General features: G+C 37.3%; 1 protein-coding gene and 1 long non-coding RNA gene across 7 annotated transcripts in view; one reads left to right on the forward strand and one right to left on the reverse strand.

The window, feature by feature from the left end:
• Positions 1-23,681, forward strand: part of LOC144223062 (uncharacterized) — a 58,822-nt gene that overhangs the window by 16,626 nt on the left and 18,515 nt on the right. The window lies entirely within an intron of this gene.
• IFT80 (intraflagellar transport 80) overlaps positions 2,317-23,681 on the reverse strand; it is a 117,961-nt gene continuing 96,596 nt past the window's right edge. For 3 of the 4 annotated variants that reach the window (XM_077753761.1, XM_077753760.1, XM_077753759.1), the window contains 2 exons: positions 19,443-19,566; positions 8,808-10,256 (listed from right to left, as the gene is read on the reverse strand). In XM_077753761.1, coding sequence (XP_077609887.1) covers positions 10,146-10,256; positions 19,443-19,566 — 235 coding nt within the window. In that variant the 3' untranslated portion in view covers positions 8,808-10,145. The other variant, XR_013332542.1, reaches the window with a different exon arrangement.

Here is a 23,681-nt window from a genome sequence, read left to right on the forward strand (position 1 = left end):
ATTAACCACTGTGTGATAAATATCCTTCCAGAATATTCTCTGTAGTTTTTTACTACATAGAGATGTATTTATAGTAAATATATATATATAATACTATTTTGTACCTAAGGTTTTTGTTTCCATGCAATCTTATCACGTGTAGCTTTGTGTAACCACCACCACAATCAAGGTACAAATTTATTCTATTCTTTCAGAGCTTCTCATGCTACCTTTTGTAGTCTCCAATTAATCCTTAACTCTTGGCATCCACTAGTCTGTTCTCCACCTCTGTTTTGTTATTTTTAAGGACATTATGTAAATGGAATCATATAGTAAATAACCTTTACTATAATTCCCTAAAGATCTACCTAAGTTGTTGTGTGTAGCAATCGTTTTAACTACTGAATAGTATATCATGATATGGATGTTCCACAATTTGTTAAACCATTCACCCATCGAAGCATGTTTGCATTGTTTTCAGTTCTTGGCTGTTATGTATTGAGCTACTATGAACATTTTCATTTCTCTGGGATAAACACCCAATAGTGTAATCTTTGGATCATATGATATGTGCATGTTTATTTAGTCTTGCCAAAAACTGCCTTACTTTTTCTGTTACTATAACATTTGTTTTTACCAGCAATATATGAGTGATCCTGTTTCTCTGCATCCCTGCCACCATTTGGTGTTACCACCAGTTTATATTAGCCATTCTGATTGTTGGAGTTTCAATTTGCATTTCTCTAATGGCTAAGATGTTGAGCACCTTTTCATGTGCATAATTTGCCACCTATATATCCTCTTTGGTAAAATGTCTGTTCATGTCTCTTGCCCATTTTATAATTTTTTTTTTAACATTCAGATTTGATAGTTCTTTATGTATTCCGGTACAAGTCCTTTGTCAGACATGTGCTTTGCATACTTTTTCTTAACTAGTGACTTTTTAAGAATCTGTTTTTGTTTTTGTCAAAGTTATATAAATATGCACATATTTAAGTAAGCAAATAGTTCTAGGAGGCTTGTTGTGAAAAACAGCAGGACTGAACTCCTTCTTGATGTCCCCCTCCCTAGAAGTAACCAGTTTCAGCTCCTTCAGCTGGCTCTTTTGCTATTTATGGCTGTATCACTAAATAACATGTTTATTATTTCTTGATTTTTTGGCATTATTTATTGCCTTTCCACTATGAAAAATGAAGTTTTTTTCCCTTTTTTTTTTTACCCCTTCCATTTATCCCCCTCCAACATATGCGTCCCATTTCCTCCAAAACAAGCCCACAATCTCATATCCCCAATTCTAGATCTCAAACACTGTTTCATAATTCATCCAACCTAAACTCATTTGACAGCAAAACTGATGAGAAATGACTTCTAATTTTATTCCTATTTCTTAATGTAAATATTCATGTTACACTGCAGAAATATCAGTATGTTTGAGTAGAGAGTGATAGCTAAGACCCTTCTGGGATGTTCTGTAATAAACTATGTACTGTATTACAAAAAAAATTTGAATACCATTGCATTTCTTAAACAAATTTGAATTCTGAAACATATTTGGCCCAAGGGTTTTAGATATGGGATTATGGACCTGAATAATTATAATTTGGTTAGATAAATATTCAGTGTTTACATTATTATGACTATGTAAATAAATTCTTTTCACAGGTAAGCCATGTTTTGTGTGATTTATGATACTATTAATGTCAAAACCATGCAGAATTACTTTTGTAGATTAGCACATTTTAAATTAAATTAGAGAAGGATAATATAAACTCATAGAATAGGAATTTTATTTGATGATTTTCTATGTTATTTGGAAGAAATTTAAATTGAGCATCACTTCCTTGAAGTGTTTGTTCAAATTGTACCTGTTCAGTGACACTTTCCCATTACACCTTATTTTAAATCATCCCCAGGAGCTTTCTATCTGCTTTGTGCTTTATCTCATTGATATCTGACATGTCATATTTTTTGGTTATCTGTTTATGGTCTGTCTCCCTCCCACTAAAATGTCAGCTTCACAAGAGGACAAAAATATCTGTTTTCCTCACTACTGTGTCTCTGTCACCTGGAACAGTGCCCAAGCCACAGTAGGTGACATATTTAATAAGTGAATTTTGGTGTTTGAAGTGTAGGTATTCATCAAGAATGAGAAAAAAATATTTCTTAAAAGTTATTTATTTTCAAGTAACCTCTATACCCAACATGGGGCTTGTACTCACGACCCCAAGATCAAGAGCCATATGCTCCTTCGACTGAGCCAGACAGGTGCCCCAAGAATGAGAAGAAAAGATTTTATTTTGGGAAGACAAGTGCCACAAAAGGGAATTTTATTGACTTTTAATTATAATGTTTTGATTCTGACTGCTTTTATCACTATTTTGACTAAGTAATATTACTAGACTTATAGGATAGAATTTTAGTTTCACTATCTGGTATTTCTGTTAAGTCAGGGACAAATTCATTATAGTCCTGAATCCATTAATATAATGCTTTTTAAGGTTACCTTTTGTGACACAGCCATTCAGAACAGATAGCAGGTAGAAAAAGATTACACTTTGTGCCTTTTGTTGTGCATATTTGTTTGCATCAACCTTAAAAACAGAAAATGAAGAGAAAATAATATGTCAATGACACCTATTGAAAAGCAGGGGAAAAACATTGGAAAATTGGCAGATTTTACTATTAAGGGTATGTAAAATTTCTAATTTAATCTAGCACATTATAAATGTTAATCTCAGTAACATGACATTCTAGCATTTCATGCTAGACATGTGGAATTTCCTGGCTTGCAAACTCTAGTTAAGTGTCCAACTTCGGCCCAGGTCATGATCTCATGGTTTGTGAGTTCAAGCCCCACATTGGGTCTGTGCTGACAGCTCGGAGCCTGGAGCGTGCTTCAAATTCTGTGTCTCCCTCTCTCTGCCCCTCCCCCGTTTGTGCTATCTCTCTGTCTAAAAAATAAACATTAAAAAAAAAAAGAATGCAACTTTACAGAAGATTATTAGAATACAAGAGCATTTTAGATCATCTAGAACATCTAGAAACATCTGAAAAGTTGAATTACTCTATATTGCTCTGAAACAGTCTATTTTAGAAATCACTACATTTAAAAAATTATGCACAGTGCATAGTAAGCATGTGATGACCAGACAGTGATGTCCAACAGCTCAAGCCAACTTGTACAGACAGAGCAGCTTTAGAGTAAAGCAGGCAGAATGAGAAAATGACTTTGTTACAGGCAATATAAGATTGTGAAAATCTCATAAATTTTTTGGCCCAAAGGCCATTTACCACTAAGCAGGAGATACTGATAATATACATGCTGCCAGCAAGGAGAAGATAAAGACAGGTATTTTATTTTATTTTATTTTACTTTATTTATTTTATTTTATATTTTATTTTTTTTAATTTTTAAAAAATTTTTAAAATTTTATTTGTTCTTTTATTAAAAATGTTATTTATTTTTGAGAGAGAGAGAGACAGAGCATGAGCAAAGGAGGGACAGAAAGAGAAGGACAGAGGAATCCAAAGTAGACCCCGGACGCTGAGCTGTCAGCACAGAGCCCAACACAGGGCTTGAACCCATGAACATGGAGATCATGACCTGGGCTGAAGTTGGACATTTAACCAACTGAGCCACCCAGGTGCCCCAAGACAGGTCTTTTTAAAAGAGTTACTTTCATCACCTTCTCTTTGGCTTTTACAGATGGTCTTTAAAGAAATCTGACAAGTGATTCTGCCACAATTCTATCTACAGATCAACAAATCTTCAGAACAAATAAAAATCCATATATTTTTATTATGGATATTATCTTTTTATGCTGTATACCTGGTAAATTCTTATGTTTTTTTCAGTGTAAGAATTTACAAGGAAAATTGATTGAGGTATTTATCTAAACAATTTATATAGCATACATTTTCAGAAATGAATGTATTTTCTATAGGTACAAAATGACAGATATTTGAAGATATACTCATGGTAACTGTTTGCTATGGTAAATCATTTTCTAAAATATGCCTGCTTTAAAACTTACTTATTTTTTTGTTATAACTTAGGTTCCATATTACATACCATAGTCTCTATGACAAAGCATTTTTAGAGGGATCATAAAACCCTCAAAATACCATTCATCTGTAATAGGGAGACCCCAGCTTTTCTGCAATAAACTCTTCTTTAATGTTTAGGAAATATACAAAATATTTATATATACATTAAAAAATGCACTAAATTAGATCAAACCACCCAAAATATATGAAATTATTAAAGTCAAATAAAACTTCAATAGATATTTTTTTAAGCATAAGACCAAAGAACATATAAATATAATTCAGTATGATTGTGAAAGTGATATTGTGATTTAATAAAGGAGTATCTCTGGTCTTTGCCCCCCATTTCTGGCACAGAGCTTCCAAAGCCCTTGGAACTTCCTGAGAGATGGAAGTGTGTTATGCTAATAAAGTGACTCTAGAAGCCTCTGGATAGCTCTAGGGTGGGTGCTGGTCACCAGAAAAACCAGCCAAGTAGAGGACTAGATCTTCCAGCCACCTGGCCTCCAGGGAGAGGACAAAGGCCAGATATTAATCACAAAACCAGTGATTTTATCAAGCATGCCTATGTAATGAGTCCGATTTAAACAAACAACAAACCCTGGGACATTGACACTAGGAGAACCCTCCTGATTGGTGAACACATTGATATGCTGGGAGAATGTTGTGACCGGATTCCATGAGGAGACTGCAGAAAAATGCAAGAGTTGATGGGATTAAGGTGACAGTCTGAACAAAAACTGATATATTGGAACAAGCTTTATGTGAAGTGGTTATGACTCTTATCTGAATGAATTATGGGAACGGATATTGTGTCTGGGGAAAATGACCTAGCATTGTAAAACAGAAGGCATGTAAATCCTTCCTTCAAGCCATATTCATTAGACATGTTAAACGGGAATGAATAAGATTGTCCAGGTCCATGCAATACAGAAGCTAGAGTGGTGGTAGGGACAAATCTTCCACATAATAGCCACATGTGGAGTGTAAACTGGCTTATCACAAAAGCCCATAAGCACCTCCCAGCCATGACTGCTGGGAATTTGGACTAGAGAATTTCCATCTGGAGAAGTAATTACTAGCTTGCTAACATATACTAATTGAAACTGCCTCTGAATGAAGAATATAAAATAATCTTGAAACTTGAAATACCCAGGATGTCTTGGGTGATGTCAGAGAAATACGCTAACGAGGAACACAGTGTCCAGAAGAGTTCATAACAAAATAGAAATGCTTTGTGCAGGAACACACCAGCAGGGGAATGCATGGAGCATATTCATGAACAGGTAGATTCATTTCCCCAAGAGTGACTCTGAAACCATGTGAGGAGCTACAGGATTCTATCATCACTTGGAAGGTGCCCTGTGAACAGCTCTCAGCTGACCAACAAATACCTGCTTGGCTGATGAATGGCAGTTTCATCATGAACACACAACATTGTTTGGAAGGCCACCACTCTGACTAAAAAAGGTAAAATAAATTAGCTCGGTGAGCTGCACTGCATGCTGTTTACCCTTATGTTTGGATTTTGACCTACTCATAGGCAGTGGCCAGTGGCCCGGCCATATGGTCAGGCAGAAGGGCAATGGAAGATTCCCTTACTGGGCATGGCCCCATTGAAATAACTAAGGAAATCTGAAGGGTGCATTAAAGTAGGCCATTTCAGTGGCCATCAGAACCGTCTTCCAGCATCAGAAGATGATTAGAATCAATGAACAGATACCCTGGCATGCTCACTTGAGATAGCCATTTGGGTTAATGAAAGGAGTAACAATGCAGAGATGGGCCAAATCTAGACATATTCCCTTTGCACACTCTGAGGCATGAAATGCCAACAAGAACTGTTTTGTCTGCCAACAAGAGAGATTTAGAGGCTGGAGATGGTTATGGGGAAGATTCCTGGGGTGAGGGTAGGGGGCAGTCCTTGTACACAGCTGACAAGTCAGACTGATCAGACTGATGCCTGTAGCCCTAGGGGGCTACAAGTGGGTCCTGACAGAAATAGACACGGACTCTGAGTTGTCCTTTGCTGACCCAGTGATAGATGCAAATGCTCAGAGTACTATAAGAGAAATGGAGCAGAAGATATTGCACAGATTTGGACCACTGAGTCACATTTCTTCAGACTAAGGAAGACACTTTACAGCCCATCATATCCAACAATGGGCAGAGAAATATAGTAGTCGCCTTTATCCCTAGGGGATATGTTCTGAGACCCTCACTGCATCCCTGAAACTGTGGGGAGTACCAAAGCCTAAATATACTATGTTCCTTCCTATACCTACATCCCTATGATAACGTTTAATTTATAAATTAAGCACAGTAAGAGATTAACAATAACTACAAAGAAAATAGAATTGTAACAATACACTATAATAAAAGTTGTGTGAATGTGGTGTCTCTCCCCACCCTCTCTCAAATACCTTATTGTGCTGTACTCACCCTGCTTCTTGTGATAATGTGAGATGATAAAATGCCTCCATGATGAGATAAAGTGAGGTGAATGACATAGGCATTGTGACTTTAGTGTTAGGCTACTATTGACCTGACAATAGGTCAGAAGGAGGAATACCTGCTTCTGGACTATGGTTGACCATGGGTAGCTAAAACTGTGGAAATCAACACCACAGATAAGGGGGGACTACTTTGGTGAAGTATTAGAACAGGCAGTTGAAACATGGGTTATCTAAATGGGGAAGGGGGAGACAAGGGCAAGAAGGGCTAGCTTACATTCCTTCACAAGTGTGTGCTCACACTCAATATAAGGGGGCTATGGGGGCTCCCACTATTCTGGATTTGGAGTCAAGGGGTGGGGGAGGATGCTGGTATGATAACTATACTTTTTTTCCTTTCCCATATCACCTTTAACTTTCTTTTTCCTACCTGGTACAGTGGTCATTAGGCCAAGGCTGCAACTACATTGCTGGAAGCAGGAATGATTCCTAAGCAACAAATTGCTAAAAATATTTATATCAGAATTCCTAACGGCTTAATGGATGAGCTGTGCTTTCACTCTATCTGGCAATGTTGGGACTAATGAATACAGTTATATTTATTGCCTATTGGTAGGGATAGCCCACTAGTCCTGTACCTGTATACCCCACCCTATATGAATGGGAGTAGGCTGCAGGGGAGGCCTTTGCTAGACTTGTATTGTTGTCTGCAATCTACACCAGCAAAGTGGCTGAACCTAAGGTCCCTTACAAAGGTGAAAAGGTTTGGGGATAAATGGAGAGGAGGAATAGTGGCTAAGAATAAAGGAATGAATAAATGTGTTATGCAATGTGAATAAAATGTGTTTCTAATATTAATGCTTGGAAAGAAGCTCAGAGCAAGAGATACTGTCTCTTAAGTCAATTATACCAGATGCCTGAAAGTGTGAAGCTGAGACCACTCCTGCTTTTGGAACTTGACAAGACTGCATGGAAGGAAGCCTGCAAACCTAAGTGCCCTCACTCTGACAATACTCATTGTATTTGATGATTACTGGACTATTAGAGACTGCATGGGACTCTAGTAATGTGCCAGCATCTTTTGACTCCTAGTTTTCAGTTTATGTCTATCATAATGTGATATGCTGTAACACACTTGCATTGTTGGAAAGATAATACTGATACCAATAATCATACTGGGAACTTGATTAACAGCTTCCTATCCTTACCCCACATTGATTCCTCTAAATGTTGCTGCATTTTATATGTTCAGTTATACATGTACCTTTGCTATAAAAGATCCCATGGTCAAAGACCAGGAGATGGTCTCAATATATCTGGTATGAGGTGGGGTGCGTAGGGGGTGGGTGGTACAGAGCTTCCAGAATCCTTGGAATTTCCTGAGTGATAGGAGTGCCTTTTTTATGCTAATTAGATGACTGGTGTGTGTGTGTGTGTGTCTGTGTGTGTGTTATGGAAGATAGATAGCTTCAGGATGAGGACTGGTCCACAGAAAATCCACATGGTAATGTGCTAAAACTTTCAAGCACCTGACCTCCAGGGAGAGGAAGATTTCAATCACATGGCCAGTGATTTAATTAATTGCACCTATGTAATAAAACCCTGATTAAAAAAATTCAGAACAGCAAGTCCTATAAGAGCTTCCTGGTTGGTGAGCACATCAATGTTCTAGGAGGATGAGGGTCCTAGATTCCACAAAGAGAAAGCATGAAAGCTCTATGCCCCACCCCCATCCCCTACCCCTCCCAGACCTCACTTTTCTCCTAGACTTTATGCATGCCTTCTGCTTGGCTCTTCCTGACTTGTATCTTTTATAATAAAACTGTAAAGCATTCCAGTGAGTCATTCTAGTGAATTACCAAACCCAAAGGGGGCATGGTAGAAACCCCCAAATTTGCCACCAGGTCAGAAGTGTGGGTATCCTGGGGTCCCTGCACGTGGCTGACAACTTAAATAAGAGCAGTCTAATTGGGGATGCTGCCCTCTAACTTGTGGGACCCGACATGACTCTGAGTAGTATCAGGATTGAATTGTAGAACACCTTGTTAGTATCAGAATTGTTAGAATGGAGACATAGTTCATAATATTCTTTAACAATTAAAACTGTAATAAAATAAATATGATATAAAACTTACCCTTTTAATCATTTTTCTTTTTAAACTGTTTATTGAAATATTATATAGAAAACAATAAATAAGTACAACTTATAAGTAAACTGCTAGTCATATTTCATAAATTAATAAACTCACTCTTGTACCCAGCATCTGGATGAAGAACAGAATATTTCAACATTCCAGAAAAGAAAAGAAATCTGTTGAAAAAACAGGAATATTTTCATAAAATAAATCTAGATATATTAATTAAATGGGGATGAGAGAGGTAATTATTTTCTAATACATATATGATACACCTTTCCAAAATTTACATCATGGAGGACTTTCTAAGGAGTATTTGGGTTAATGTTCAAAAGCTGCTGTGGCAATAATTTTAGGACATACTGAATTAAAGTAGTTAAACAGGTTTATCATTTAAGGAGATTTTCACAAGTTCAGACTCCAGGCCCTAGTGCCTGAACATTCTCAAGTCAGGAGAGGAATGAGGAAAAACATTGCTTGTCCATTCTAGATATCTTTCTAAAATTATGGTCATATATATATGTATATGGTCATATATATATGATATATATGTAAAGATATCTATATCTTTCTAAAGATATCTATATCTAAAGATATCTATATATAAACCCCCAAATATATATACATATATATATAATAAAATTTACCATTTTAACCATTTTTAACTGTACCATTCAATGGCATTAAGTATATTCACAATGCTGTGGAATAATCACCACTGTCCATTTCCAGAATTCATTCATCCCAAACAGGAATTCTGTATTCATTGAACAAAAATGCCCCATATCCACCTCCCTCCAGGGCCTGACAACCACTATTCTCCTTTCTGTCTCAATGAACATCCCTATTTTAGGCACCTTATATAAGTGGGATCATTCAATAGTCTGGCTTATTTCACAGGATATTTTCAAGGTTCATGTTGTAGCATGCATCAGAAATATCTTCCCTTTTAAAGGCTGCATAATATTCCACTATATGTATATACCACATTTTGTTTATCCATTCATTTATTGATAGGAATCTTTTTTGTCCTTCTTTTGCTATTGTTAATAATCCTGCTATGCACACTGATGTACAAATGGATGTACTGTTATACATTTTCATAAATCCTCATGTATTTTTGTTGTATAAATAAACTTTTAGAACATCTTATGATTCAGTGGTCAAATAAAAATTAATGATAACATACATTTTAAAGGGTCCAATGTTTTATTATGAGCATTAATATTTGTTCATGCTAAAGATTCAGGGATAAAATAATGGATAAAAAACTGGAATATAATCAACACTGAATAGGTGTGTCATAAGTATATGGAAATATTTTGCTAATTATTGGACTAAAATATATAAAAGATGAAACTGAATCAATTATTTTGTGCTTAGTCTTTCTGAATGTATTTTTAGTGGTAAATACACAACAAGTGCTTAACTTAAAGATTCTGACTTTTTCTTTAGCAATAAAAATATGGTTACCCTTGGTTAATCAGAATGTTTCAAAAGGTGTAAAATTTCTTAATGGTAAGCAAGGAATTTAGTGCTTTAGGCCTATATTCTTGCTGGACTGGCTGCTTGATGATCGTTCTCGTTCTTTAGTAATTTCCATCTCAATTTTGGCTTTGATTTTCTCCCAATCTATTTGGAGCTGCAAAAGAAGAAACACACTGATAATAGTATAATACATTTTTCTTAATCCAAGGTAACCAAGAGTAAATAAAAATAGAACGATGGCTTCTAAATCACTAGAGAAAAAAGAGAGCATGAAAGACAAAAACTAATGCTCAAATAAAAAATACCTTTAAGAATAAGACCAAGCAGAACAATTACCACAATTAAAAGGAAAGACTCTCATTATGATTCAAAACACCAAAATCTAGTTGTAGCTGTTTATAAAAAGTACATCTAAATAGTCTCATGGAAACTTCAGATTCTGCATAAGTGCCTCGGGGACAGCGGGAAAGGTGGACTGTTCTCCAAACAAGAGGAAAAATGGACAGGGCCCTAGCCATGTTTCAAATGGGTTAGCACTTAATCTTTTTTTTTTTTTTTTTCTTTTACTGAGGTTTCCATTAGAAGCCTAGCTATGAGTAAGACTAGGGGAATGTTTGCTTCTCCTGAGCATACTCTGAAAAAGGGACTCCTTTACAACAATTGTTAAAGTAATATAGACATGGTGATGGTTTAGACAATGACAAAAAGATAACAAAGGAAGTGTGGTGCATAACCAAGGCTGGGGGCATGTAAAACAATCACTGAAAAGTGGTACCATTTTTATGTTTCCATTTTTTAAAAATCTCTATGCCCAAGGTGGGACTCAAACTCAAAACCAGGAGATCAAGTCACATGCCCGATTGACTGAGCCAGCCAGGCACCCCTGTTCCTGCCATGCCCTCTGCCCTGCCTTTCCCCTAAGCTAATTATACTCAGTGTTAGCTATGGACTCTGCCTTGAGGTCTATGAATAAATTCTTTAGGAAAAAGCATTCTATTGTTTTAAAAAATTTGGAGATCACTACGTTAGGAATGTGTGTTGTCTCAGGCAAGATACAGAAAAATTGGGTCCTAGATTAACCTAATTCTGATTTACAATGAAATAAGCCTCAACCCCTGGGACTGAGCCAAAAGTGAATAGGTTTTCACCTTCATATATGGGAGCTAAGTAGCATTAAACTGAGGTACTTACTTGCTGCCTGAGCAGATTTATTTTAAGTAACTGGGAGATAAATTTAACTTTATCAGGGCTTTCTGCCTCTTTTATGCTGGAAGTTGATAAAATTACACATTTGGCTCTTTTTTATTTCAATATCTTTCATCTAAATTTCTGTATGGTAATTTGTGGATATTTTGGCCACTTTAAAGAAAAGATAATTCCATATACTTGTCTATAATATACAAAATGGATGAATTAAAAGAATCCCTCTTACTAATAAAGGTGAGTGTCTGTGGTAAGATGCAAGTGACAGCTCACTGAAAGGCAGAGCAAATATTAGATTATTTGAAAGACCCATTTTTCAATCAGGCCAGAACTTGATATTTTTATTTTTTTTATTTATTTTTTTTTTAATTTTTTTAAATGTTTTATTTATTTTTAGGAGAGAGAGAGACAGACAGCGTGAGNACTTGATATTTTTAAATGGTAAAACACGAAGAAATGGGCAGAAGATATGAACAGACACTTCTCCAAAGAGGACATCCAGATGGCCAACAGACACATGAAACGATGCTCAGCATCCCTCCTCATCAGGGAAATACAAATCAAAACCACACTGAGATACCACCTCACGCCAGTCAGAGTGGCTAAAATGAGCAAATCAGAGAACTCTAGATGCTGGCGAGGATGTGGAGAAACGGGCACCCTCCTACACTGTTGGTGGGAATGTAAACTGGTACAGCCCCTCTGGAAAACAGTGTGGAGGTTCCTCAGGAAACTAACAATAGAACTCCCGTATGACCCAGCAATAGCACTGCTAGGAATTTACCCAAGGGATACAGAAATGCTGATGCATAGGAGCACATGTACCCCAATGTTCATAGCAGCACTCTCCACAATAGCTAAAACATGGAAAGAGCCTAAGTGTCCATCAACAGATGAATGGATCAAGAAGATGTGGTTTATCTATACCATGGAATACTACATGGCAATGAGAAACAATGAAATCTGGCCATGTGTAGCAACATGGATGGACCTTGAGGGTGTTATGCTGAGCGAAATAAGTCAGGCAGAGAAGGACAAATATCATATGTTTGCACGTATAGGAGGATTAGGAGGAACTTGACGGAGGAACAAGGGGGAGAAGAAGGGCGGAAATGGTGGGGGAAAGGGAGAGAAGCAAACCATGAGAGACTTTTGAATGCTGACAAAAACTGAGGACTGATGGATGTGGGGGGAGGGGGGATGGGCATGGAGGAGGACACTTGTGGGGATGAGCACTGAGTGTTATGTGGAAACTAATTTGACAATAAACTATTAAAAAAAAAATAAATAAATGGTAAAACACATATTTTAAAGTGTCTAACAAAACATTTGCAAAAAGAAAGACAAAACTTGATGAATGCCTTGGCCTTCTTCCAGCCTTAAATTGACTTATGTATGTTTCTCAAATCAATCACATTAAATCCATATATTGACCGTACACTGAGCAACTGTTGCTCTGTTGCACCAGAAAGTCCATCAAGAAAATTGATGACATCTATACTGTCACTTGTTAGAGTACAAATGAGGGTGCCAGTTGAGAGCTATCCTATTGAAAATGAATGCTTCACTTTCACTTTGGCATTTATCCAGTTTTAGAACAGTGTCCTATTGCTAATTTAGCTCTTGGACTAGAATATTTTTACTAGTGGGTTTTAGATAAGGATGTACTCACCATGACAGCTTTCAAGCGACTGACCTCTATACCAAGACACATCTTTTTCTATTATAGGGAGTGTCAGTACTATTTGGCACTTCTTATTCTAGTCCCTGGTAAATTCTTTTTATTCACATAAAAGTAATTTCAAAATCATACCAAATGGCTTTCCAGAGAATACAGTGGCCATCATACATGAATTCGTTTAATTTCCTTCTTCACACAAGTTTACCTACATCTGTATTCATCTTTCTGTCTCTTTCCCTTGTCTCAGGCCAACCTCTTCACATACATCCCTGATCCCATCTTCTTCCATTCCCCCCCTAGGACACATCTGCCTTCAGTTATCATATTCAATTTCCTTGCCAAACTGGCTGCTACTCATCATCCTTCCCCCTCAATTCTTTCTCCCTGCAAACTACCACCCTCGTTCTCATTCCTGACTCTCATTTTCTCCCCAGAACACTCTAATGTGACTGTGTTCCTACCATACTTCATGAATTTTTCACTAATAAGTGTTTTCATTCTTCATCCTACATATGATTCAATTACTCGTTCGATAAATATTTAGTGCTTACTATATGCCAAAGATTGTTCTAGGTGCCAGGCTTCAGCAGTGAATTAACACTGATAAAAATCATAGTTTTCATAGAAAATAAGCAAAGACAAATAATAGCGGAAAATATAAAAATATATAAAATGTGAGAAGTGCTAAGATTTTTGGAAACAGGGAAAAGAAATAGTGAGTGCCAGGGGTGGAGTTGGGGGGATGGGGTGTTGTATTTTAAACAGACTGGTAGGAAAAGGTGTCTCTGAGAAACTTGATGTGAAGACCTAAAGGGGATGAGTGAGTTCATGGGAACATCTGGGGAAGAGCACACTGACAAAAGGAAGAAAAAGATCCTGATGTAGAAGCATTTCCTGGACTTTGTTGACCACAGCTCTTTGAAAAATCTCTCAGACTATATAATAACTCTCTTCTGGTTTGTGTTCTCCTTTCTAAAGGTTCTTCTCAGTCTCTTTTTCCCCTTCTGTTTCTTTTCCCTAGACAACCTCTTTTTTAAAGTAATTTAAAGTTTGTTTTACTTAATTTTTAAAAATTAGAGAGAGAGAGAGAAAGCATGTGTATATGTGAGTGGGGGAAAGGGGTAGGGAAAGAGGGTCAGAGGGGGAAAGAGAATTCCAAGCAGGCTCTACTGTCAGCATGGAGGTGGGGGGGGGGGGGGGGGGGGGGGGAGGGGGGGNTAACTGAACCACCCAGGCACCTCTCTCTAGGTAACCTCTTAGCTGTTAGTATTCGTATTCACCAGGGTTCCAATTACAACTTTTTTATACTTTCCTAGGAGATAGCATCAACTCCCATACTTTCAACTATGCCTACATGGTCATGACCATAAATTTATTTATCATGCCCTGATTCTTCCTTTGTCAATATCCTTCAGTGTTCACAATTATATTTCCAATTGCCCATTAGATATCTGTATCTGGATACCCTACAGGGACTTCAAACAAACAAACAAAAAATGTATTCATGTACTCAAACTCAAAAGATCTAAAACTTGTATATTCTCATGTTCCTTATCCAGATTAATGGCATCCCTCCCCATTTACCAGTCAACTACACCATCACACAACCACAAAAATGTTGAAGTTGTTCTCAAATGTCTTGCCTAACCAACCTAATCACCTCTCCTCCAACCACAATGTTCTCTTGATTTTACAACTAACTGATTTTTTTCTTACATTAATCTTACCCTTTCCATCTCCCGGTGGAACTATTATAGTAATCTCCTAACTGGTCTCCTAATCACCACCCTTACCTCCAATCCATCCTCTACATCAGAAGGTATCTTTCAAATCATTCTCTTGATTGCAAACCTCCAAACCTTCCCATTGCCTGAATTATGAAGTCTATTTTCTTAACATGGTATTGAGACCCTTCAATGTCTGATCCCAACCAATATTCCAACTACTCAGTACCCAGGATCCAGAGCAGTTATTAGGAACTCCTCATTTTTTTCAAGACCTCATGCATTCGGTCCTTTAACACTGACAAAATCCTACTCAAGATAATTTTGTGGAAAATTCTTTAGTTTCTATTTATTTTGAGGAATCAGGATTTTAAAAGGGAAAAGCAGGGGCGCCTGGGTGGCTCAGTTGGTTAAGCATCCGACTTCAGCTCAGGTCATGATCTCACGGTTCGTGGGTTCGGGCCCCGCATCAGGCTCTGTGCTGACAGCTAGTTCAGAGCCTGGAGCCTGCTTCGGATTCTGTGTCTCCCTCTCTCTCTGACCCTCCCCTGCTCATGCTATCTCTCTCTCTCAAAAATAAATAAAATATTAAAAAAAAAAAAAGGAAAAGCAATCATGTTACTTCCTTTGAATGACTTCACACGTCTTAGGATAAAGTCCAAAATCCTTAATTTGCCCTATGAACCCTCAATTTAATCTCCCTTTTGTTCTTTACTGTTTCTCACTTAAGAGCCTCTCTCTGCCTGGAACATGCCCACCCCCACTTCCTCTCCTACCCCAACCCTAGTCAGCTCAAATATTGTTTGTCTTGCTTAGAAAGTTTTTGTTAATCCTCACCACTGTATTTTTGAGAGAGAGAGAGAGAACATGAGCAGGGAGTGGGCAGAGAGAGAGGAGAACAGAGGATCTGAAGCAGGCTTCGCACTGGTAACAGAGAGCTTGATGTGGGGCTTGAACTTCTAAACTGCAAGATTATGACCTGAGCCAAAGTCAGATGCTTAACCAACTGAGGCACCCCCATCCATCAAGTTTTATAGCATCTTCAAGCCAATGACCACAACTAACAACTGTATTATTAACAATCACCTCCATTGAATATAAGCTTCATAAGGCTGGGGTCAGTGTTTGCCATATTTACTTTTATATTTGAAATAGCAAGGGTAGTATATTGTCTGCAGAAAGTACTCAATAAATATTACAAATATTTACTGAACACTGTTGTAGACCAGGTACAATGACCCTAGTTGGGGTCTTAGAAGACAGTCCACACTGGATAAATTCCAGGTTTCCAGATTTTAAACTAGAAATGTCCAAATAACACTTCAGGGCTCATGAATACAAACGTATATGAGACTTTTCACTTCTTATAAGCTTCCACATTATGCACTGTGAGCCCACCAGAATTCACCAGTATCTAGAATAAATTTCTTAGTTTTTAAAAATGGCCTCTTTCTATTTAACACTTAGTTAGCAAGTAAAATGTTGATATAATAAAAATTTTGGCTAAGGTAGATAAACAGTGGGACATTTTTGAGTAAAAAATAATTTTCATCTTAAAATACTGCCTTATAATTTCTAGTTAGCTTCCAAATTACATTTATGAAGAAAAAAAAGGATATGACAATGTAGGACCAGAGGGAGTCAAAGTAACCTATATAATTTCAGGATAAAAAAAATCTCAAAAAACCCCTAAAAGTCATGTTGTTCTGGTTATCCTATTTTGAAAATTTCTGCCACTCTCGTGATTGAAGTATTACATTTTGGTTAACAGTTGAATACATAGATAATAGAAAGAAGATAAAAATGTTAAATTTTGCTATCTAAAATAAATTTTTTTTTTTTTAAATTTCTAGGAGAGAGAGAGAGAGAGAGAGAGACAGCGTGAGCAGGGGAGGGTCAGAGAGAGAGGGAGTCACAGACTCTGAAACAGGCTCCAGGCTCTGAGCTGGCAGTCAGCACAAAGCCCGATGTGGGGCTCGAACCCACGAACCGAGAGATCATGACCTAAGCGAAAGTCGGACGCTTAACCGACTAAGCCACCCAGGCTCCCCTAAAATAAAATTTTAATTATAATAATGTGAAACTATAATATAAAGTATAATAATTATAAATTTGTGGGTAAGAACTATATTTTCTATGTCCTCCAAAGCACCTAATGTGAAAATACTGAAAAATATATTGATGGCGAGGATGATGAAGAGGAAGCAGAGTAGTATGAATCTGCTTAAAATTATGCCATAAAGTAAATTTATCATGGGTGCTCAGTTTTAACATATTTTCAGAACTGTGACAAAAGGTCAAGTGATTGGTGATTCTCCAGACTGCTTAGCACTGTAGTGGTGGTGGCTGCTGCTGTCATACTCTGTGGATTAGAGTATAGTCCTCAGAGGTCCCAGGGATCCTGAGTTTGTCCCAGTAGTAGAGGAAGCTCCCATAGACCAAACTCCCAGAGGATTCATTTTTAATACTGAAGCTTCGAATGAAACAAAAGGTCTGTTGACCACTATAAAATACATCCCTTCCTACCAAGAAACAGACAACTCATGTCTGTCCCGGATCCAGATGCTGAAGTTGCATTGCAGAACTCTAGGAATGGTCTCAAAGGCTTTACTACTTTGAGAGCTGTTCTGAAGTCCAAAAATATAGACCATGGCACTCAGTATTCTAAATATGGTGTGAGACAATAGAAAATATATATATTGGTCTCTGCTCCCAGTTCCTGGCAAAGAACTCCTAGAACTCTTATAGTTTTCTAAGTGATAACAGCATTAGGAACATCTTTTGTTCTAATTTTTGGTCCTTGACCTTGGTTCCTGACAGGGCTCCTGAAACCTTTGTAATTTCCTGAGTGATAGAAGCATCTTTTGTTTTAAAGAGACAACTCTGGGAGAGTCCTTGGATGGCTTCCAGATGAGGGCTGATAACCAGAAAGACCAAGCCATGATTAGAAGCTAGGAATTTTCAGTCCTGTCCCCATTCCTTTGGGAAGGGAGAAGGGTTAAAAATGGAGTTAGTGGTCAATCATGTCTATGTGATGAAGCCTCCATAAAATACCAAAGTACAGGGTTCAGAGAGCTCCTAGGCTGGTGAACACATCCATACTAGGAAGGTAACACACCCCAACTCTGAAAAGACAGGAGCTCCTGAGGGTAGGACCTTCCCAGACCATGCCCTAAATATCTTTTCATCTGGCTATTCATCTGTACCCTTTATCATATCCTTTAATAAATTGGTAAACATAAGTAAGTGTTTCCTTAGTTCTGTGAGCTAATTAGTTCTAGCAAACTAATCAAACCAGAATGGGGCATGGGAACCTCTGATTTATAGCAAGTCAGTCAGAAGTGCAGGTAACAACCTGGACTTGTGACTGGCATCTAAAACCTATGGCAGGGGTTCCTGGGACCTCAGATCTATAGCTGGTAAATCAGAAGCATAAGTAATAATCTGAGCTTGTAACTGGCATCTGATCTTGTGGGGCTGAGCCCTTCACCTATGGAATCTGATGCTATCTCCAGTTAGTGTCAGAGTTGAGTTAAATTGCAGGACACCCAGCTGGTGTTGGAGAATTGCTTGTTGGCATGGGGGAAAACCTCCACATGTTAGCTGACCATAAGTGAAGTGTTCTGTGTGAATAGTAAAGGAGACTTACAGGTGAAAGTTTCGTAGCAGGGAAGAACTGTTTTTCCCTACACAAGAGGAGAAAGACTGAGTTTCTCAAGTCATATGATAAATGGATAATGTTGGCTTTAGCAGAAATTGTAGATGCCTTCTCCCTACCTTCTTTCCTCTTCCCAAGGTTCCTCTCATTTACTCTGCCCTTTAGGACAGGTCAGAATATTCCATTTTATTCCATCTCCAAGGAGCAGCACTCCCACATAGTCTACAAGCTCCACAAAAACAGGAGCCATATCTGACTCAGCATCCAGCATAGTACCTGGTCCAGAGTGAGCACTCATAAACATTTTTTGACTAAATTAATGAGTAAAAGGCTAGGAAAATCAACTGGTTCACAGAGGTGGGAGCAAGGTTGCCCCTGTCTTGTGATTACAAGTCTCTTGGGTCTGCATGGCTAGAGTTGAACTCTCTTTCTATACCCTGAGCCTAGAAGGATCTAAGCAGGTGGCTACAAAAGTCCTGCTCTAGGCACTTGGGCAAACTGTGCCACCTCTCCTTGGGGGCTGGTATGTACTGGAATGACTTTCTTCTAATTATAGTGATGAAACCTAAGACTCTGGTAGGGATTTGAGAGGCAATGGCTTAATCTTCTCTGGTTCTGGACAGTGAAGTCTACCTGGATTAGGCTCTGCTCCAGGTGCAAACAACCTCCCTAGAATTTTGCAAAGTGACAAAGTATCCATTCTCTGGCCAATGGCCTCTGTGCTTATATATTTCCCCTGGAACAGTAGGGGTAGCTGGTGGAAGACAAAATTTAGGAGTTAGAAACCTTTATCCCAGCCATTTATATTGCTTATCTAAAAATATCAATTAGCACCCAACCTTAAGACAAATTAAATATGAAAACAGACTTGAGGTCATCAAAACATGGCTTTAAGATTCCAAAAAAAAAAAAAAATCAGTAATATAAGTATATAGTCACAGTAAGACTATAATATCATAGGCAAAAAGTGATTTTGAGATTATGGTATGAATTATTTCAACTGTCTTATTAAGATGAATATTATATATACTCACAAAGCATATACATTATCATAAAATAGTGTATAATACTTACACCTTCTGCATACTGTAAATATCGTTTATTAGTTTCCTGTTTACCAAATGTCTCCAAAAACTTTTGACGGTAAGCAAGAACTGTATCAACATGTGTTTTATATTTTACAGCCAATTCAAGTGCCCTATAAAGAGAAACAGAACAGATTATTAGCATTGCTTGGATTCGAGTTTTGGGGTAAGAGAGTGAGATAAATGGTCTATGTTGTTCCCTCTCCACTTATCCTTCAATATGGAACACCATTCCCTACCTCATCCGTCTTGCAAATTCCAACTTAGACTTCAGGGTCCAGATCAAACATCATCTCTTCTCCCTGACCAGTTCCCCTTATAGAAATAAATGACCATTATCTTATCTCTGCTCCATAACATGTTATGCATACTATTATTACCACAGCACTGCTTACAGTATATTATAATTATATATGGTCTGTTTCTTCCATAACCTGTTTATTAACTGAAGGGAGATCTAGGTTTCATTTCTCTTTCATGAGTACTCCAGAGTGTATATATGCTAAATGTTCATTGAAACATTCATTGAAATCATAATAGAATTCAAGTGAATGAACTTTCCCCCAATGTAAGTGGTTCCACTTTCTTGACCATTTTTTAAGTCTATAATTTATTTTGTTCCAGAATTTATTTATCTAAAGTCTAGAATGTATTCTGCTCAATATTCAATTAAATACTGATATCCTTTAAGTTAAAACACAGCAAATTTAAAATATTATAAAGCTAACATTTGCAGATAATAAAAATGTGACAAAATGTCTTTTGTCATTTGATTCTTAGAATAATAGCCATTTAAATTTTATAATGCAATTAATATCTATCAATGAAACTAAGTTATTTTTAAGGCAATATTTTATTTAAATAGCAGGCAAGAACTAAATGAACTGCTAAAATCAGGGACACAATACCAAAAGCATAAAATCTATGTATTGATAATTTGGAGGAAAATGAAAAGATTAATCTTCAGTTCTTGGCCTATTTGTGTATGTAGGTTTTGGACAGCCACGATCCTGTGAATAACTCATATGAGTTGAGTCAGGAAAAAGTAAAGTATACAGTACAGTATAGCTCTCCTACACTGCTCACTATAATCTTGTTTTAAAGTATGGGAAATGGCCATCATAAGAGCTAAAACACATTCTTTTTCAAGATCCCTTGCTTTCTCATATGACATATGACTTCCGAATAGGCCAGTCATGATTTATGTATCAGAGCCAACTATTGTAAATCTGTTGTTTAGACAATATTGCCTACTGACTAGATTTTTGCAACATGTGCCCCTTCAGTAGGGAAACCTGTTTCACTCTTATCATGCTTTGGTTTAACCTAAATAGTCACTTTACAAAGTATTTTAGGGGCGCCTGGGTGGCTCAGTTGGTTAAGCATCTGACTTCGGCTCAGGTCATGATCTAACAGTTTTTGAGTTTGAGCCCCATGTCGGGCTCTGTGCTGACAGCTCAGAGCCTAGAGCCCGCTTGAGATTCTGTGTCTCCCTTTCTCTCTGCTCCTCCCCTGCTCATACTCTGTCTCTCTCTCTCTCCTTCAAAAATAAATAAACATTAAAAAAATTTTAAAGCATTTTAGATATGCTATGTATATTAATCAATAATTGATAGAAAATCGAGAGAAATATTAAAACACAATATGAACAATTATGAATTTAAGTCAGGAGTAATACAAATGATAATGCCAAAATTCAGCACAATGGTTTCTTATAAAAATATATGTAACTAAGCCATATTGATAAATCCAAGGATCAGTATTTGCTACCCATTAAAATCTCCTCACAGGGGCGCCTGGGTGGCTTAGTCGGTTAAGCGTCCGACTTTCGCTTAGGTCATGATCTCGCGGTTCGTGGGTTCGAGCCCCGCGTCGGGCTCTGTAATGACTGCCAGCTCAGAGCCTGGAGCCTGTTTCAGAGTCTGTGTCTCCCTCTCTCTCTGACCCTGCCCTGCTCACGCTGTCTCTCTCTCTCTCTCTCCTAGAAATAAATAAAAAAAAATAAAAAAAAAAATCTCCTCACAAAGTTCCCTCATTCCTCTTGTGACTTTAAGTCTTTCAGAGAGAAAGATGGACACAGAAAAGAATGTAGAAGTACTACAATATAGAGGAAAAACAGTGAAACACAAGAAGGCAAAAACCATTTTATAGAGTCTCAAAAGATGAGGAATAGAAGTAAAGATGCCTTAATCCTTCTTTTTTTCAATTTTTAAAAATGTTTTTATTTTTGAGAGAGAGAGAGGGAGAAAGAGAGAGCGAGTGGGGGAGGTGCTGAGAGGGAGACACAGAATCTGAAGCAGGCTCCAGGCTCTGAGCTGTCAGCACAGAGCCCCACACAGGGCTCGAGCTCCCAAGCCATGAGATCATGACCTGAGCCAAACTCGGATGCTCAACTGACTGAGCCACCTAGGCATCCCATGATGCTTTAATCCTTTTAATCCTCTCCCATATCACCCTCTATATATCCCTAAGACTCTGACTCCAGTGTGGATGTGTGAGTGGAGATTCTGGTGAATCAGCCCCCTGGTACCTGAAAAATGCCATTTCCTATTCCTTTTATGACTGAACATGACTGGGGAAGGAATTCTTGATTGTATAAGACTAGAAGTATTCAGGGGCGCCTGGGTGGCTTAGTCAGTTAAGCGTCCGACTTTCACTTAGGTCATGATCTGCGGTTCGTGGGTTCGAGCCCCGCGTCGGGCTCTGTGCTGATTGCCAGCTCAGAGCCTGGAGCCTATTTCAGAGCCTGTGACTCCCTCTCTCTCTGACCCTCCCCTACTCACGCTGTCTCTCTCTCTCTCTCTCTCCTAGAAATAAATAAAACATTAAAAAAAAAAAAGACTAGAAGTATTCCAAGTGAGAATACCTAACCATTTTTTCAGTTGGGACTTTTCAGAAAGAAACTTATCTCCAAAGAGATCATTTGTCATGGGGCATTAGTACATTTAATTATGTATAAAGGATAAAATGTAATGTTTAAAACTGCATTTAGATACTAGATGCTAAGTATTATCTATTATAGTCATTATTATTATAAAATATGTATTAATTATCTGATTGATGAGCAATAGCTAAAGGTAAACATTCAAATTATATGTGCTATTTTAAATGTTCTATAAATGCATACACTGGGTAAAAAATGTTCCTTCATCACAAAGAGGAGGAAATTCACTCCAAATTATATAAGGGTTATGGGAACAGCATGTCTTTAACTTTAAAATGGTTATTTGGCAACCAAACAAATGTGACATTAGATTATGGGGCTGGAATAAATCCATGTATCCTCTCTGATTTTAAATAGAAGTAAGTTATATAAAAAGATTTTATAACTTCAAAATATGATCTTTTACATAACTTTAATGAAGCAAAATCACTTTATATAACTGGTAGAAGCAAAGAAATTGTTTTTTATTAATACTTACGTAAGGTTTCTAGTTTCTATCTCTCTTAAATTCAATTTTTGAGAACAGATTACTACCAAATGTCCAAAGTGAACAGCAAGTAATGACTTGCTTACCTATGACCCTTCATGGCCTGCAACTTATTAGGTTGCAGGTAATTTTCAAATTCAAATAAAAACGACAGAAGCACAAATCAGCAAGACTGTTTCTCAAAAGGAATAACACATATTAACAAATTGAAATCTATTCCCTTCTAAAGGGTTTAAACAAATATGGAAACTCAGGGATCTTAAAAGCAATCTATTTATCATCCAATACTTAAATTCTATCCTTCCAGAATCCTAATTAATTAATGGATCTGGGCAATGATCATTAATGGCTTCTAATATCACAAAAAGATAGACAACTGGTCATTGTGAAAACATACTCAACATTACCTCTGTGATAGGAGGTGTTCCCAAAATGGGGAAAAAATATTAAATCTAAATCTAATCAAGTTTCTAGATTCAAAACCAATTTATAGTTAATTCAAGCAGCAAAGGAACATGTTAAATGACACCACACCATTGCAATCGGCAAAATCCAGACTATGGGAAACTCTATAGGCACAGTTTCTGCAGTAAGAAAATTATAAGAAAACACAATAAATAGGAAAACCTATAGATTAAAAGAAACTATTTTTTGGATCCTGAATCAAACAAACAAACCATAAAACAAAGCAAAACATTTATGAGATATTCAGAAAAATAAGAGCACTGAAAAGAACTACTGTTTACTCTTTAAAGTGTGACCGTGGTATTGTGGATAGATTTTTTAAAACCTTGAGC

The sequence above is a fragment of the Crocuta crocuta genome, unplaced genomic scaffold (genome assembly GCF_008692635.1).
Source record: "Crocuta crocuta isolate KB4526 unplaced genomic scaffold, BGI_CrCroc_1.0 scaffold761, whole genome shotgun sequence".
Taxonomy (NCBI): Eukaryota; Metazoa; Chordata; class Mammalia; order Carnivora; family Hyaenidae; genus Crocuta; species Crocuta crocuta.